Genomic DNA, 18,067 nt, shown 5'->3' on the forward strand with positions numbered 1-18,067 from the left:
GTGAGATTGAAGGTATTAATAATCTTTGAAGATCATTATTTTTCGACACATAACATGGCGTCATCGGCATAGCACAGAATTTTCTTTAAATACGATTTTCAATATTTTTGAGGTCTTAAAGATTCTTCCATGCTCATTAATTTCAGGCAAATATAATGGAAGAAATATAAAAAATAAATTAATAGAATGCCTATATACCACCGAATATAAAAAATATCTTCTTAATCAGACTTTCAACACAAGTTACAAATTTAAAAAAAACTGATTGCACTTTTTCTTTGTTTGTTCAAAAGAAAAACGTGGCAACGTCGCGATCTGAATAGGATGCTGGATCGTGATACGACGAAGGACTAAACTTTATCCCGCATAACTTTGCAATGCGGCAGTATTTTGTTCTCACCGACGGTTTTGAGTAGTAGTGGTACTGTGGTAGTATTAAGTAGCGTTCGGCAATCAGTTGTTGATAAGTCGGTGCGTTAGAACGTTGTGAGCGTGAGAGTGTGAGTTTACGATGGTTACTACGACGAATTCCGTCACTAGTACGACAATGATTCAAACGAGCAGTATATCTCCGACGCCTAGTACACCCAGTACGGGAGACAATAATGGGATTGCTAGGAGGATTAGTGATAATAGAAGGGTAAATCATCTTATTATATTTTCAGTAATTAGAAAAAAGTTATTTATTAATAACTTTGGCGAATAATTATGTGACGGTAAATAAATTTAAATCCATTTTTAAAGATTTCTATACAACTTTATTACCTTTCTGTTCAATTAGAACCTGTGAAATCTTTTGAAATATTGTTGGTGTTTATTTTTTGTGTTCAAAGGTATTATGTATCTGTTAACTAAAATTCAAAATTATGTCGTAAATATAATATAAATAATTTATAGTATACATACTATACTTTTGTCCATTAGCTAGTTAGTTTAAATACAAAATTTATTTGTAGATAGGTTCTTAAAATTAGGATTTTTGATTTAACTTAGAACGTGCTTTTAGAGCATCTCATATTTATTTAATTTTTGTTTTCCTTTTCGTCTTTTTCCGTATTCCATGTTTTAATTAAAAGTAATACAAGTGCAAAATGAAGGGATTCCCGCTTCCTCGAAATTTTTTTAGACTTCGATAATGTTATGGTTATTTTCGATAATTTCATACAGTTCTTCGAAAATTGGACCAATTTCTAACTGAATACGTCATTGATGACGTGTATAAAATTTTATAATTTATGAACTATACTCAGTTCACTAGCTTGTAGGAAAAAACGTAATTGAGCAATTATCGACGATGGCGTGCAGTGGGGCTGAAGAGATTTTGCTTGGAGCATTCTAACTTAGATAGTAAAAGTCTGGGTTGTGTTTTTTAGGATAGTGGTCTCGAGGAAGTCGAAAAAGAACGGAATGATCGGTAGTGAGGTTATCATATTGAATCCAGAAAATTATGTTCAGTTAAACGTGACTTTTAGAAGAAATAATCTTCAAATAATTCAAGAATTTATAAGAACGTTTTGCAAAACACTTGTAATATTTGTACATAATTTGGCAATGTATAAAGAAAATCGTTTTTACTTCAAACGAAGAGTTTTGTTTGTATTTTTAGGTGCAAGTTAAAATCCAAATGAAAAATAAAAGTTTAACAAATTATTTAATTAAACTCTTATAATAATTCGAATTAAAGGTTACTTTTGATGCTACGAGTTTTAAGAATGATTTGCATCTTTCGTTTTTTGAGGAATATAGAGAGTTTTGTAGATTTCCACAGATAAACTTTTTCCTTCATCATTAAAAACCCGCAAGAAATGCTGAATCTCCACATACCGCAGAAAACTGTAGACAAATCATAATTTTTAATCATGTTAAAAGAAGGACTACATTTATAAGCAGACAAGTGAAGACCTTTTCCTTTTTTTATTGGTACCTATACTTTGAAATAATAAATACAGATACAAATATGACAACAAAATGATATTAAAATGAAATTTTTGAACATTTTTCTCACTCAGAAATCGAAGAGTGATTACAAACGTTAGAAAACACATTTCCATATAATTTATGAACTTTCTAGATGAAAAAGTAGAAAGTAAAACGATAGCAGTTCTGTTTGTCCTTAGGGAAACAACGAAATTATCTTACCACAAATTAGGTTCCCAAATCTGTCTATATTTAAACGAAGAAGGAAGTATTCCGTAAAAGGATAATTGGTGAGCCGTGCCATACGAGCTAGAATGAATCATCGGACCTTTTCCATTGAGGGAACGTTGAATTAGCATATTTACTTACACATTCTGCGAATATTTACTAATGAAGTTCTATAAAATTTTCAACAGACGGTTGCCCTACTCAATCTACTCAAAAGCTACTGAATGGCTAAATAATCTTCTTTCGGTTCCGTGCCTTCTTCAACGGGTTATTTCCTTGATAATTTGATTGAATCGGACTCTACCTGTCGCTAGTTGTTCCACTTCCAGTCCCGTCCAATTTCTAATATTTTGTAGTCACTATAATTTTTTGCGACCTATTCCTCTTCTGCTCCAACTTTTCCCTCAATAATCAGGCGTTACTTCGTACCTCGCATTGTATGCCCGAAATAACTTTCTTGTGTTTATAATGTTTATGAGTTCTAGATCAAATGTCTAAGTATCTTTACTTTATATGCGCTATCCACTGTACCTATCCACTTGCCTAAAAAACAAATGGTTCCTTCCAGGATTCGGGAGCTTTTTTGGTATTTGGTTATTTTTTTTTTCATTTTAAAATTTTTTTGTTTATTATTTGATAGTAAGCGGGTAATAGGGAAGCGCGCGGGTACAGCTGCAAGTAAACCGCAGAAAACCTGCATCACCACGATGATCTTAGTTAAGGTTTACATTGATGTTTGCACTCGTAAATTTCAATTGTACCGTTATACTTTCCAATAGTTCTGGAGACAAATAAGTCTATTGGAAATCTGCTGTCACAACTATTTTTTCCCAAAAAATCACGCTGTCGAGAAATAATGTATGTAGAGTGTATGCAGTATTGAAAAATAAATGCCATAGTGAAATCAAATCATTCGTATAAAGAAACACTTTGATATATCCTCTAAACAAAGGTCATATCTACTATGTATTTTCAATTTCTTACAAACTTTTACTTATAAATATTCCTTTAATGCAACCAAAATGTTAATTTTTATTTAATCTATTACAATGCCTCCAAGTTACACGACTTGACTACGTTATTATCATTAAACATTCCTATCTAAATGTAAATTACTTGAATTCAACAAGTACGTTCTCAAGTTTACCTCAAACACGTTTGAAATTTTTAAAGTCCGACTAAGGTCGTTTAGATTAAAATGAAGGAAGTTGAAAAATCCCCGTCCATGACACGCGTTCTAAGATCAAATTGTACCTAGAAGCAAAATTTTTTTTATCTTTCAGTGCATTTCTAATGAGAATTTCTACCAATTTTTTCTATTTTATGCTTTATATCTGAAATTATACATTATATTTTTATATATTCACAACAATAATACATATATTTTTAGTGATTAGATCCAATAAATATCTTCCTTATATAATCATTTGTAAGAACCTATTTTCTTCTAAGAGAGAAGTAAGAGATGAAGTCATATCATTAACGACCATATTTGAAGTACGAAGACTACAAATAGTTTTAAAATGATTATTTACAAGGTTTTTTTTAAAAAAATTGACCTTTTTATTCACGACTCTGATATAGGATTGTAAGCCTATAAGCTTATATAAATGATTTTACAAAAAATCCTTATTAAAACTTGTAAAATCAACTTAAGACTTTAACCTACGATCATGTTGACTCCTAGGCGACGAACCAACGACGCGAATGTCAAACCATTGTTGTAGTAAGTCCTTAGCCACGAAATTCAATTCAATTGATAATATTAAACAGTCAAAAAACATTCAAAACTACCACTTTCAAATTGGTAACTGCATCTTTTCGTGAATAAATATTTGTTTCTTGTAGCTCCATCGATAAACAACGTCGTTAAATAATATATAGGTTCTATGACATTTTGTTCCATATAAAAACTTTAAAAATTTATTTATTTAAAAATTTACTTGACATTATTGTATATTTTTTATTGAAACATGTAAGTACTGTCACATTCAAAAGTGCAAAAGCCAAATTTCTCGTTAATAGGTGGTTTAAGTCTAAAAAAAAAAACAAAATACAAAACTATACCTATACCGAGCGTGAAGTGACGTGACACAGCGCGTGTTTTTGTGACATATTACGTCACGTGATGATGTGGATTAGCGCTTATTGATAACGAGACACTACGCAGGGCTACACGCGACAGGCGCGTGGCGCTGTAGACGACTCAGTTTTACAGTGGGTCGAGGGACAGTGTAACAGATAGGTCGCCATATTTTTTAATGCATTTGACCTCTGTACAGGAGATTCCTGATTACGTTATTTTTTAGTTCATTTGTAATGGCAAATAAAATACTAAACTTTCTTCTTATTCACCTTTACTACATCATTAAACCATAAACCAATAAGTAGTGGACTGTATTTACTAAATTGTACATTGAAACTAAAACATTTATACACTCTTGCTAATTGACATCAACCAAAATACATAATATATAAATATATTGTACGATAGTAGCGCGCCAATAATCACACACACGCTACCAAGGCCAAAAAGCAAGTGTTACATTTCTTTTTCTGTTTATCTTACGGCCCAGAGATCGCCCACTAGACAAGCAAAAAAAAGGTCTCACAATAAAAACCACAATACAGCTTGTTGCCACGGTAACAAAATTCAGTATATGCGGCGAACAGATTAATAACATGAAAGAAATATACATATATACGAGGTGCGTTCACAACAACCTCAGAAGTATATAAAACCCAATTCGAAATAACTCAGAGTAGTTTTAACCCTAAATAAGCCTAGAGAACTCAAAAGGTTTAATTTTCTAATGTCTATTTAAAAACGTGTGCCACATGTTTTTAAAATTATTTATTTAAAAATAATCATGCAGTTTCTGGCATATGAATTGTTTCATCAGAAAATTTTCTTATTCATAGAATTTGGAGTAGTCTGATAAAGTAAAATAATAAAATGATAATTCGTGTGAAAATTGATCATTTTTATTCAAAATTTTTAGTAAATCACAAATAAAATACTCAAATAATTGTATAAAAAATCAAAAGTATTATAAATAAAAATTGAAAATGGTAAAAATTTATTTTTAAAAATATTGATTTTGTTAATAAAATCTAGAAGTAACTTTTACATGACACTAATTGTAATTATAGTAAAATGTTTCTGTTACTAAAATAAATCGCCTGTAGCATCACTACATTTGTCTTCAAAATATAGTAGGAAAAGCGTTACTTTTCAATTTTTTCTTCTTATTTACCCTGACTCTCTCCCATTGATCACCATGAAAATGAAGCTATAAAAAATAAGATCTTCTAATATTGGACGTCAATTAAAAAATAAAAGATAACATAGTACAGTATAATTAAGTAATCCAAAACAACCCTCTTCACAGCGGTGCATCATAATCAATTACTTTTTTATTATTATGAACTATAACCTCATTAAGTTATCGTTGCTATAAATTTGAATATGTTTAGTTTGTCTGTAAGTTTCCCCCTTCAATTATTCATTATTAATGTGATTATAATATTTATCTAATATTATTATATATTTATCTAATTTTATAATTATTATTGTATAAGATAAGAACTAATTTATAAAGTAGTCTGCAAAACCAATTCTTCATTCATTCATTTTGATATTCGTCAGTCAGATTGGTGTAACTAATTGTAAATTTAAATTATTAAATTCTCAATTTGCTAAATAAATTGTTTGTATAAAGCAAGTTGGTGAATTGAGTCATTTAAATGTATCATCATATTTTCATTTTTAACCTCGATTAAAGTAGCACATCTTTCAACTAACTCCATTCTTATTTTTACGTCCAGGAGCATAAGACTTTGGAATTTTCAACAAATATTTAATGCCAACAGTAAAATATAAACTTTTCACTCAATCAGATTTGTTTACACACAAACACACGCTTACGATCACATCACTGATAGCTGAACCTACACAGTTTCTCTTGTTGTATGGTTCTTACAACAAGTGTTATTTCAAATTTTTTTGTGAAATAATAGCAGGGGAGAAGTTGATAGAGGCAGTAGGGAAATACAAGGAACTTTACCGTACCATATGAATATTAATCCGTCCCCTCGATTTTCTTTCCGGCAGGATATTTGATGATTTAAATTTCTTTTTAAAGGAATAAAACGATCATTTTTCTTCAGCATCGTCTTGTTCGCAACAATAATTTGTTGAATGATTTGAAAGCTGTGCATCAATATACGTATCAGCGTACGTGTCCTATCTTGCGCCTTGCCTAAAGTGTAGTACTTCAGAAATAAATAACGACCACCTCCAACGATTTGTATTTGGTGTTCAACATCCTGATTTCGTCAAAAACATTCACAACTACAAAGAATACAGGTCTGTGAAGGTTAATTCAAATACAAATTGTTTTATTTTATTTCTGAATCACAAGTCATTAAAAACGACATTGCTCTTTTTTTAATAATCACTATATGCTAAACAATGACATCATTTCTTATATAAACATAGTAAATGGAAAAAGATAAAAATTGTTTGTCGCATGGTATCACGCGAAAGCAAGTTTTCTCCAGCCAATTAGAATTAAAAAAAATTAAAAATGTTATAAGTTTGAGGCCACCCAAAAATACTCCAGACAGACCGTTAGTCTCGTGGACCCACATCCTAATTTACCCGCCACGAATGATATTTGATCACGGTCAGTCTAGTTCTAAAATTAAAAGAAAGAATATATTCTAAGACGTCCGACACGACTTGGCACTGTACTTAAAGAACACTTTTTCGATGCCGGCACGCGCCAGGCAGAGGCGGAACATAAAATATCCAAATGGAAAAAATACAATTCCTCCAATTACAATTGCCAACTTTCACAGCGATTAAGCAGAAAAGACAAAAGCTAGTAATTTCATTTAAGTATAGAAATATTTTTTGAAAAGCAACACGACAGTTAAAGTACACAGATCTAGTTGAACTAGAATCATCGTGGGTCGGATAGAGGGTGGGTTCCATAATACACATACTTCTTAATAGTATTTTCTACACATTATATCCTAATCTTTTGGTGGTCTCCTGTCTTAAATTTTTTAACCCTTTTTATAGCGTAGCTTTGATGTTTGACATATTCGTGATTTTATGATATTATGACGTCCAAGAAGTTGGCACGGCATTTTGGAGTAACAGAGATTTTGAAGGTTGTTATCGTTTCGTTCTACTTTGTTCCAAAATAGCATAGAGCTGAAAATGAAAATTCTTTCGAGATATCGCAATTATAATCGTTGTTTGGAATTGTTTCGGTTCTCAATTCTTCTACAATAATTCTATGGAAATCTAAGTAAAATTGATCATATTATTTAACTAATATTCCACCGCCACCTCCATTTCGAGAAATCGTTATAATATTGGTTGCTTCGAGTTGATCTGGTTTCTCCCTAGATTTTAATGGTTGCTCCAGTTTTGTTCTATTTTGTTCCAGAACGACATAGAGCTAAGACTTTTAGAGTACATTGAAAAACATCAGATTTTTCAGCGGAGACCAAATTTTTTAGTTTGGGAAATTGTATATCAATCGCTAATTTATGAAGGTTGAGAATCTTCGAAGAATCTAAGCCAGAACAACTCATATAATAGCGATTTTTATATATTGAGGTGGCAAACAAAAAAAATTCGAATACAATTGAGAACAAACAAACAACGATTATAGTCGCGAGAGCTGGAAAGTTTGGTGCTAGCCATTATTATTTTTTGAATTTTTGAAAAAAATAAATTTCTTTTGAACGTTATTGGAACAGTATAGAACAATCCAGAGCAACCAACAAAATAACGATACCTTGAAATTGCGGTACCATATGTATACTCTTATTAATATGGAGGTAGTCTTGAGAGGGTTTAATTTCTTCACAATCATCGTCAATATACAACATCGTGGTTGTTACACCAAGAAAAAAATAGGTCTATAAGAACGTCTGAATGATTATTCAGTAATAGTCATAATTCAATCGGCTTAAAGATGCTAAAATTCACAATCTACTTTTTGGGGCTCTAGAAGGCATCAACCAGATGAATGAGATATCTAATGTTTGCAGACGCTACCTACTTTATCACTGGAGAACTATTATCCAAACACTTATTCATGTCAAAACAAATGATATTCCACGATCCTTCGAAATTACAGACTCTTCTATTTCAATCTATATACTTAACTTATCCCGCATACCTTTTGATTTTTGATGCCCGTCGATCAAATCCGCATAGACTTCCTTTAATGTATTTTCAATATAGGAAATCAGATCTTACCGATGATAAGTTATACGTAATACAGCCTTAATTTGTATTCTAAAAGTTACAATCAAGATTGTTCATCGAGTGAAATAGTCAAAATTGACCTGAAATAAATTTTCATCGTGACGAAAACCTGTTGATCTTTAACAAGAATATTTAGAAAACGTCTTATCTTTAGTAATAACACGTACCAATATTCCACAATCAATTGTTACATAAAATAAAAATATCATATGTCACAATTAATTTGATTTGTTTCATTAAAAATATGAACCTCCTTTTAAATTTTCTCATCTCTTCACTGATTACGTCTCGAGATCTTTCCCACGATTTCGCCGCTTATGATTACTCATTCCCTTTCTTCTTTTTTTTTTGCAGAGTAACAAGCCTATTATGGAGAAACGGCGAAGGGCGAGGATAAATAATTGTCTGAACGAGTTGAAGACCCTCATATTGGATGCTATGAAAAAAGACGTAAGTATTCAATGGGTTTCGCAGACAGGTCCGGTTTCTCCTATCAATATTTGACACATTAAGGTGTCTGTCCACCGTAAAATACCTCGACATTGCTAGGAACGTATCAGATACAAAAATATTCTTTTCAATTTGTGACCAACACCGTCCCGCGTACCATGCAGTTAGGGAGAATATTTTGTCGGTACTTACACACAACGTTGTTCAACCGCTTGATGGAGGCAACTAGTCCGATAGTCTATGGGTGGTAATCATGTAAAGAGACGGTTTTCTAAACGCCTTGCCTTACCGTTGACATCTGTTGATAGTACTCTAAGACATTCACGCAACATCGATACGATTTTTTATTGGTTTTGGTTACTGGGATGGTAGAGAGTATGGTGTTGCTTTTCCAACTAAGGAGTAGAAGGAACATTACAAAAAGGAACTCACAGAAAACAGAAAGGAGTTTATTATTCAGTCTCCCAAACTATATACGGTTCAAGGTACAGAAGAAAAAATCACCGGATAACAAGTGATGAATGCACTAAAAACCAAGAAAATCAAACGAGTTACTGGATCTGGTGGTATCCCAGCAGAGCTATTAAAAAAAAAGGAACAAAGAAACAATCTAATGTGCTGAGCGTTATGTTTAATAAATATTGGATTACTGCTATACATAAAAAGGGGAGGAAGACCGCCTCCAATTGGCACAATTCTGGGATGTCCAATCGAAAAAAGAATATTCTTCACGGTATAGTACAATGTAATCGGCAGATATCTTTTAGTATAGTGTCACTAAATTCATTAAAAATTGATTGTTATTGATTTCTACAATAGTCCCCATTCAACTCTACACAATAATTGCTTCCACGATTTAAGTGGTTATCAACATCAGCCACAACTTTAGGCTCAAAGTAAAAAGAAAAACCTTTTGTTATGTATATGTAGAAGACAGGATGCAGCCATAACTAACTTATTATCCTGTATCATTTTTAAGGATATGTACGTAAATTGCAGCAATATTTGCACAATCGCACTAATATTCCGTTATTTCGAATTGGTCGAACCATTTCAGATTAGTTTTGTTAAATTTGTTGACCTTCCGAACCTATTTTATTTTATCTAAAGATATTAGAAATTTGCTACTCTTTGATTGCGTAATTTCCGAAATGCATTCCATTCTCCTAAACTATCTTTACAAATTGGTCTGCGGAGTGTTTTTCATGGTGGAGAATTATGATTACGTACGCCATCTCTTAGGTAATATAATGAAATTTTGATGTCTTCCTTATTGGTGTTATCTGTATGTAGAATTGTTTCAATCATCTGCTATTCAAATTAATCGATATGTGAATTGTCGAGACATTGCTGGTATACTGACCATCCATTGTTTGGAATCATTCGATTATACAAAAAAATCGATGTTTGCATGGACCTCACGAAATAAAGAGCGATGGAAATTGATAAAATATGAGGAATGTTAAATACAAAGGATTGTATTCGAAGCGTGGTCAAGTGAGATGAAGGACTATATATCGTGATGCTGTGGGTATGGTGGGACTGGAAGGTAATTATATACATACTAAAAGAAATCAGAATTTATTATATTACAACGGAAGACCTCACACATCTTCGATTACTTGACAAAAATTGACTGAGCTTCATTTGAAGTTTAAATGAATATTCTACCGTCTGACTGTCATTTGTATTTGTATTAGCAGAACTTTCTTGATGGAAAAAAATTGATTATAAAGTATTTTGTCACTAAACTAGAAATGATTTAGATCGAGGGAATTTGAAACTACTGGAAAGAAATAAAAAACATCCATAGTAATAATAGAACATATGTACTTGGATAACATTTGAAGAGGAAAACTTTTATTGAAAAATTGAATCATACCGTAAACCCATGCTGAGAGACGTATATTCAGCTAAAAAACTATTTAACATAACATTTTATGGATGACTACTTGAATTTGCCAAACGAAATAATCGAAAAATAAATAAAATAATGGAATAGTGGAACAAATTTCACGAATCACAATTTTTTCTATACAAAATAAACGCTGCAAATGGTTTCAAGCGATATCAACTGTCTTGTAGGAGAATCACCCTGTGGGAATTTTGGGTACATACCATGGAGCATTTACAATAATTCTTAGTTCTTGATTGAGATCTTTCTACAATTGCTATACTTGAGTTGGATGCAGTGCCCCATAGTTGAATACCATAACTCCAGATCAGATGAGTTTAAGTGTGACTTTGTATATATTAACAGCTTGTTGTTGATTGTTAGTTGATATTTTCGACCTATTAACCAGTACAGTTTGCTGAGTTTTATACCTAATTGCTTTCTCTTGGTTAGTATGCGGATGCTTCAGGTTAGTCGTCGGTCCGGATGAATTTCAAGGTATTTTGCTCTCTCTTTTTGTTGCAGAAATGATTTGGATTTTGTATGCTTAGTAGAAGAAGTGATTTTATTTTAATTAACGATTTCGATATCGTGACTGTAGGTAGTCATGCAAACATCTTCGCTAAAATTGGTTTCAGTACTTCTGGAGATGTCCTTCAATAGCTTTTGATTGTTTTTGGTGTGATATACGACATTTTGTAGATAAATTGAAAATAAAAAAGATTTCAAGAAATAAAAATGAGAATTTGAAAAGTCATTTAAGGAGACTTAATATAATATTAGAAGAACCAATAGAAAAAATCATCATCACCGTCTATATATAGATTTGATTTGAAACTGTTTCCAGTCGACATCAAAATATCTAGTGAATTTTCATTTTACCACGAATGTTTAACATGTAAGAAATAATTCCACGAACATTGAAAATATCACGTAATGTCACAATATCAATCACTTGTATGTAAATCACTCAATACATACATTGATTGCATGTATATATTGATCTTTGATTGGCAAGTGAACGTTGAAGGAATCTTTTGGACCACTAGGAGCCGCAATATTTCAGTTTGAAATTAAAAATACGGACCCTTTGTATTTCATCAAAAACCCATAAGAGATGTAATTCCGATCGGATTTTTTTGAGATGTCTCCCTGTATGTAGACAGATTTTAATTTGTGGCGGATGGACTGTCACCTCTTTCATGTTTTTGGGAAGTCTGAATCTCTGAAGTGGATTATTCCTGTAGAACCAAATTTTTTGGGTAGGTTCCCTGGGTGGTCAAATGCTAAAAACCAAAAATTTGGACCATTGTGATTGAATGAATAGTTGTTATAAAAAATTGCATTGTCGCGGTTTGTATAAAATTAATGGACATTGTAGTTGTAAGGCCAGACTTTTGGCCGTACGAAAGAAAAAAACCTAAACGTAAACCCCCATTATTTTTTAATCGATTTCTAAATTCAAATTTCAATTTTTTATGTTCAGGGTGGCCCGCAAGAAACTTATTTGCCCTAGTAGATTCCACATCCTATTTCTAGGAACTTTTACACGTTTTTGATAGGAGGAATCGTATAAACAAACATTTAAAATAAAACAACTGGAATTTATAGGGACAATATTTAAAAAAAAATTTCTCGTAAACCGGCACCAATTCGTAGGTAATTGATAACGGAAAGTAAACTTTAAACCTTAATTATTTAATTTCTGTGTAGGTTGATTTCTGAGCGATTCTGGGCGATTTTGTCATGAATTTTTCTCATGTTTTTTTTTGAGAATCTATGAAAGTTCAAGGTGCACAAACTTAAATTATGATAATAATTAAGTTTAATTATCATAATAAAGAGGATTCATTAATTTTGGTTCATCAAAAGAGTTGGGGTACTTTTTTTATCAAAAGGACATTTTTCGTGGACGGTCGTTTAAAAAAGATTTTACAATGATAATAGAAACTAAGAAGAACAGCTTGATAAAAAAATATGGGAAAATTCGAAATATCAGCCGTATGTCCACCAAATGCTCTCTACGACGCGACTGTCCAGTTTCGTTATTTTTTTCTAAAGTTCCCCGTTGATATATTCCCGATGTTTAAATATAATATAATATCAAGTTTGTTACGGTTTTTCAGAAGGTTCTCGGTCAAATTATCGTACACTGGAATTATAAATAGCGCTAAATTATGTAAGGAATAACTAATTCGATTGATAGTGGTATCACTAGTCCATTAAAACTGGAAATAACATTGATAATAAACACGCGCTTTATTTTTTTTAACATAATATCTATCAAAAGTCATGACTAGCAAATTATTGTTTGTCTGAACAAACAGTGATGGCTTGCGTTTAACATTGACATTCTTAACATCTCGGAAAGCTTGTGCTTGCGTCAATCAGTTGTGTACATTAGACTCAAAACAATTGAATGTTTACCATATCATTGTAATTATAAAAGTAATTTATGACAGGATAAGTGAATCCGTGATTTTATAATTTAGGTAAAATTCCTATCGGTTTCTGGGGAACACGTGTCACGTAATAAAAATGTGCCGTATTGAAAACAATTACATTATTTCTGTTTGCACAATAAATTTCGGGCAGACGTGCCATAGTTCAAATAGGTAAAGTAAACGTAAAAAAAAATTAAATCTGCAATGGTAATTGCTATTGTTTTGAAAAGAATGTAGTAGAAATGATGCTGTTTGGATTATAGGTTTACAACTTGACGATGATGTACATCGGAAATTTTTCTCAACTCTCAAAATCTACACGTACATAATTTTTTAAGAGAATTTTTATTATTAGAAAAACATTGAATAAGGCATAATTTACGATATAGTATCCCATTTCTAAACTATACTTTATTCTTTTCTTTCGTCTTATCCCATGCCAATAAATATTTTGTTCTATCTTCTATACCGCTACTTCAACTTTCTCATTTCATGTTTTCCTTAGTCTTCCTTTATGCTTTTTTTGCGGCATTTGCTACGTATACTTTTCTACCCATTTTTTCTCTTCGATTCTTGTTACAAGATTTTTTCTTTATGTGTTATTTCTAGAGATGTGTCGATATCAAAATTTTTCGATTCTCAATATCGATGTATAATAGCCCCTTGTTGAAAAAATTCTCTTACTAGAAACGTATTCATAATTTTTTTGAACAACCAACAAACCAATTTTAAAATATCTATGCATATACAGGGATAAATGAGGCAATTTGTAATGATAAAAAATGTAAGCCATACGCAAAGGTTGAGTTGTTGAAATTATCAAATAAAATAAATATCAGGGAGAAATGTGGATGTACTTTTTCTTGCGTAAGGAAGGCATAGCAGAGGCGGATATAATTGTCGCCGAATAAATAGGCCAGGTATTCAAGCATTTCCCCTACGAATTCTTCGATGCAGCACCGATTTATTTGAAATTTTCACAGATGATAGGTGTGTATCCAAAAAGCGAGATCTACATGGTGCCCCTTTTCGGGGGTGGACATTTTTTTGACCAAAAGTAACCCCAGAAATCGAAAGATCAACAAATTTAAAATAAAAAATGCCATTTAAAGTTTTTTAGCCAGATCAATAATTTTTGAGTTATTCGCAATTGAAAAGTAGGATTTTTCGTCAAAAAACCGCATTTTTCAATAGTTTTTTACGTATAACTCTGTAATGTGCATTTTATCGAAAAAAGTGTGATGAACAAAAATGAAGCTTATAAAAAAACAAAGGAATTAAACTATATTTTACGAACTTTATGTTCTACCTAAAGCAAGTTACAGATACTTGAATAGTTTTTGTTTTACGTAATTGAGCATTTAACCTCAAATAACGGGAAAAGGGTACATTTTTCAACAAAAAGTCATAGACTACTTTTTAAAGAGCTTAAAAAGACCTTTGGAATGACCACTGATAAAAGTCGTTTCGGCTGAGATTTCAGTGAGATATGATGTAAAATAGTTGAAGCTAAAAAATTGCACTAAAACTAATGCTATTTCATTGAAAATCAAAATGAAATTTATTCCTTGTATCAAATACTTTATTTGGATGTTGTTTACGTCATCCGAAAGCTGATTAGCAATGCATAATTTTGAAAAAAATGAGCATTAAATAATACATTTTTTTGTTTTTAAAAAAAAATGTTTTGCTCATTTTTTCTTTCTATAAATATGAGACATACAAAAACGAATAGTTTTTCTGTAGCATAAAAATTGACGGAGTTATAACCAAATTAATCTGTCACTATAGTACAAGGATTGCTTATCCACAGCCCTTTATTAATAAAATGTGGAGGGTCTCAGGTCCCGATGTTTGGAAAATACACTTGAATACCGAAATCATTCAAAATCAAAACATTAACTGTCATTAATTTTTTTTTAACTTTTTATCAAAGGGCTGGTTCTTAAGCGTTGGCAGGGTATAGACAATTAAAATTAGTTTAAGTACAGACAAGAAACTATAATACCAAAAAGAATGCAAAATCTAGAAATTGGAAGTCATTAGATTTTCTTTTATTTCATTCTCTGCAAAGGGGTAGTTTTTAAGGGTTGAATAATAAAAATTAATAACTAATTGAATTTTATTAAAATGCTATGAATTTTTTAACAAAAAATTCTGATCTATCTACTAAACTTTTTTTGTTACAGCCTGCAAGACACTCGAAACTAGAAAAAGCTGACATCTTGGAAATGACAGTGAAACATTTACAAAATCTTCAAAGGCAACAGATCGCTATGTCGGCAGCGGCAGATCCATCGGTGATAAATAAATTTCGAGCTGGTTTCAGTGAATGCGCCTCAGAAGTCGGTCGATTTCCTGGATTAGATCCAATAGTTAGAAGAAGACTTTTACAGCATTTAGCTAATTGTCTAAATCAAGGTTCAAAACCTCAAGAAGTGCCACAAGTACAAGTCCATATATTGCCGAATACGCAAAAACCTCTAGAACAACAAGTTCCTCAAACAAGCGGGATTATATTGAGTAACGGCAATGGTACTGGTGTTCAATTAGTACCTACTAGATTACCTAATGGAGATATAGCTTTAGTTCTACCAGCGTCTTTACAACCGCAATCACATTCTTCTCCTGCAGTGCCTTTACTAGTACCAATTGTTCCTGAGAGAACAGCATCCACGAACTCCGCTACTAGTGTTTATTCTAATTATTCACCTAGCCATAGTCCTGAACCTATGGAATCCATGTACAGCCAGCCTAAACCTTTATCACTTGTTGTAAGAAAGGCGGAACCTATAGAAGAAAAACCTTGGAGGCCTTGGTAAAACTTTTAGTTTAGTTTGAAGAAGAGCCTTTGTTTGATATTACGGCTCAGTGATTTATGATAAGTTTGAGGTTGATACACTAACTAGTTTGCAATTTCATTATTTCGAAAAGTCTGTAAATTGTGCAATAAATTTAATATATGACTTGTAAAACTGGTTGGTATTCATCGATAGATATTTTTTTGTAGAAGTATTTTGAGAAAAAAAAATTGTGATATCATAGATTACGTTAAATCAGTATTAACATTTTCCTAAATTTTAACTAACTATATCTCATCTTTTTTCTGTAGCTTATGCTAGTCTGTCATTTCTCAGAGTTTTTTAATATTATTCTATTAAGAGAAAGTATGCCCTTACTACTTTTTATTAATAAAAATCTTAGATAATAGTAAATTTAAATTTTTTTTTTATTTTTGGATGGGTATATTTGATAATTGGTAAATCGAATGAAGAAAATTTAGGTTCTGCATAAAATTTTTCTGTTTCTTCTTTTCTGGAAAGACAAATTTGCTATACAACTTTGATTTTTCATTATAATTGTGATGATTAATTAAAATAATATATTTACATATATATCTATCTATTTTTATTTGTAAGAATATTATAAGTGCCTTGTAAACAGCAAGATCAAGAATGTCTTCCAAAAGAATTTTTTCAAGTGCCACTAACAACTGTTCGATAGTTAAAAATTTTCTAAGTTAATGTATATATTATAAACTATATGAACTTTTGTATAAAATGTGTATTTTTGATTAATTGAATTTATTACGTTTATCAAATATTATGTATGAATAGAATTTAACGAAAATATTGTAAGTAAATATATACAAACTATTCCAAAAGTTTTTTTATTTCATCGTGATATTGTTTATAGAACATAATTGGATATTCCAAGAAATCCTTAACTCACCTTGAACGTGGACTTTCGCTTAAGGCTAGATGATTTTGAATAAAACTAATTTTAATAGATCAGGACTACAAACCACCTATTTTATAGACAGTTTACACTGATTATACAAGATCTGACCTTGTGCACAATCTTTTAACATGGTTAAGGTCACGATACACATACATGGTATGCGTATGCAGAAGCACGCTCGATATCATCCGTGGAAAGTTATCCACGAATTTCTACCGCAAATATTTTTTTGAAAATTGAAAATTAAGTGAATAAAAATTTTTTAAACGTGTGTTTTTGTACATATTTCACGATTCTGAACCGAAGCCCCAAAATGGTTTCAAATTTCCTTCAAATATTGCAAAGGACAATTAATAAGAAACGTATTAACAAAAAAATTGTGATGTTACCATTTTTGACAAAGTCAAAAAAATTCATTAAGTTTTCGTTTGATCGTTCGTTTTAATATCGATGCCCCAAAATTTTTATGAAATTTTCTTCAACTATTGCAAATGACACTTAATAAGGAATCTATTAACAAACAATGTTGAAGGAAATTTGAAAAACTTTTGAGGGATCGATATCAAAACGAACGATACGCGTTAACGCTTAAACAAAAACTTATGAATTTTTTTGGCGTTATCAAAAATGATAATATCACAATTTTTTGTTAATAGGTTTCTTAAAAAGTGTCTTTTGCAATAATTAAAAAAAAATGGAAAAATGTTGGGACTTCGATATCAAAACGAACGATGCGGGTTAGCGTCCAAACGTAAAATTTATGAATTTTTTTTTGGCGTTATCAAAAATGATAATATCACAATTTTTTGTTAATAGGTTTCTTTAAAAGTGTCTTTTGCAATAATTGAAAAAAAAAATGGAAAAAGGTTGGGACTTTGATATCAAAACGAACGATGCGCGTCAGCGCTCAAACGTAAATGAATTTTTTTGACGTTATCAAAAATACTAATATCACAATTTTTGGTTAATTGTTTTCTAATTAGGTGAACTTTGTAATAGTTAAATAATTTTTCTTTATTTTTGGGGTCTTCTATTAAAAATCAATTCAATATCAACTGCAGATTATAAAAATATGTATATCTTATATTTAGACAGACGTGA

The 18,067-nt window shown here is 31.2% G+C and overlaps 1 protein-coding gene across 1 annotated transcript; it reads left to right on the plus strand.

Moving 5' to 3' along the window:
- The first annotated feature begins 291 nt into the window (after positions 1–291).
- On the plus strand, positions 292–16,889 carry LOC130443875 (protein hairy-like). The gene is made up of 3 exons (XM_056778756.1): positions 292–640; positions 8,792–8,887; positions 15,415–16,889. Exons 1-3 carry the CDS (start codon positions 512–514, stop codon positions 16,045–16,047), a joined length of 858 nt encoding a protein of 285 aa, XP_056634734.1. The 5' UTR covers positions 292–511; the 3' UTR covers positions 16,048–16,889.
- The last annotated feature ends 1,178 nt before the right edge of the window (positions 16,890–18,067 follow it).

This window comes from Diorhabda sublineata, chromosome 1, assembly GCF_026230105.1.
Source record: "Diorhabda sublineata isolate icDioSubl1.1 chromosome 1, icDioSubl1.1, whole genome shotgun sequence".
Taxonomy (NCBI): Eukaryota; Metazoa; Arthropoda; class Insecta; order Coleoptera; family Chrysomelidae; genus Diorhabda; species Diorhabda sublineata.

Excerpts from the sequence above, each read along its gene's own strand:
- LOC130443875 (XM_056778756.1), top strand. The coding sequence starts at position 512 with ATGGTTACTACGACGAATTCCGTCACTAGTACGACAATGATTCAAACG. Across the intron at positions 641-8,791 it reads GGATTAGTGATAATAGAAGG|AGTAACAAGCCTATTATGGA; the intron begins GTAAATCATCTT and ends TTTTTTTTGCAG. Across the intron at positions 8,888-15,414 it reads TGGATGCTATGAAAAAAGAC|CCTGCAAGACACTCGAAACT; the intron begins GTAAGTATTCAA and ends TTTTTGTTACAG.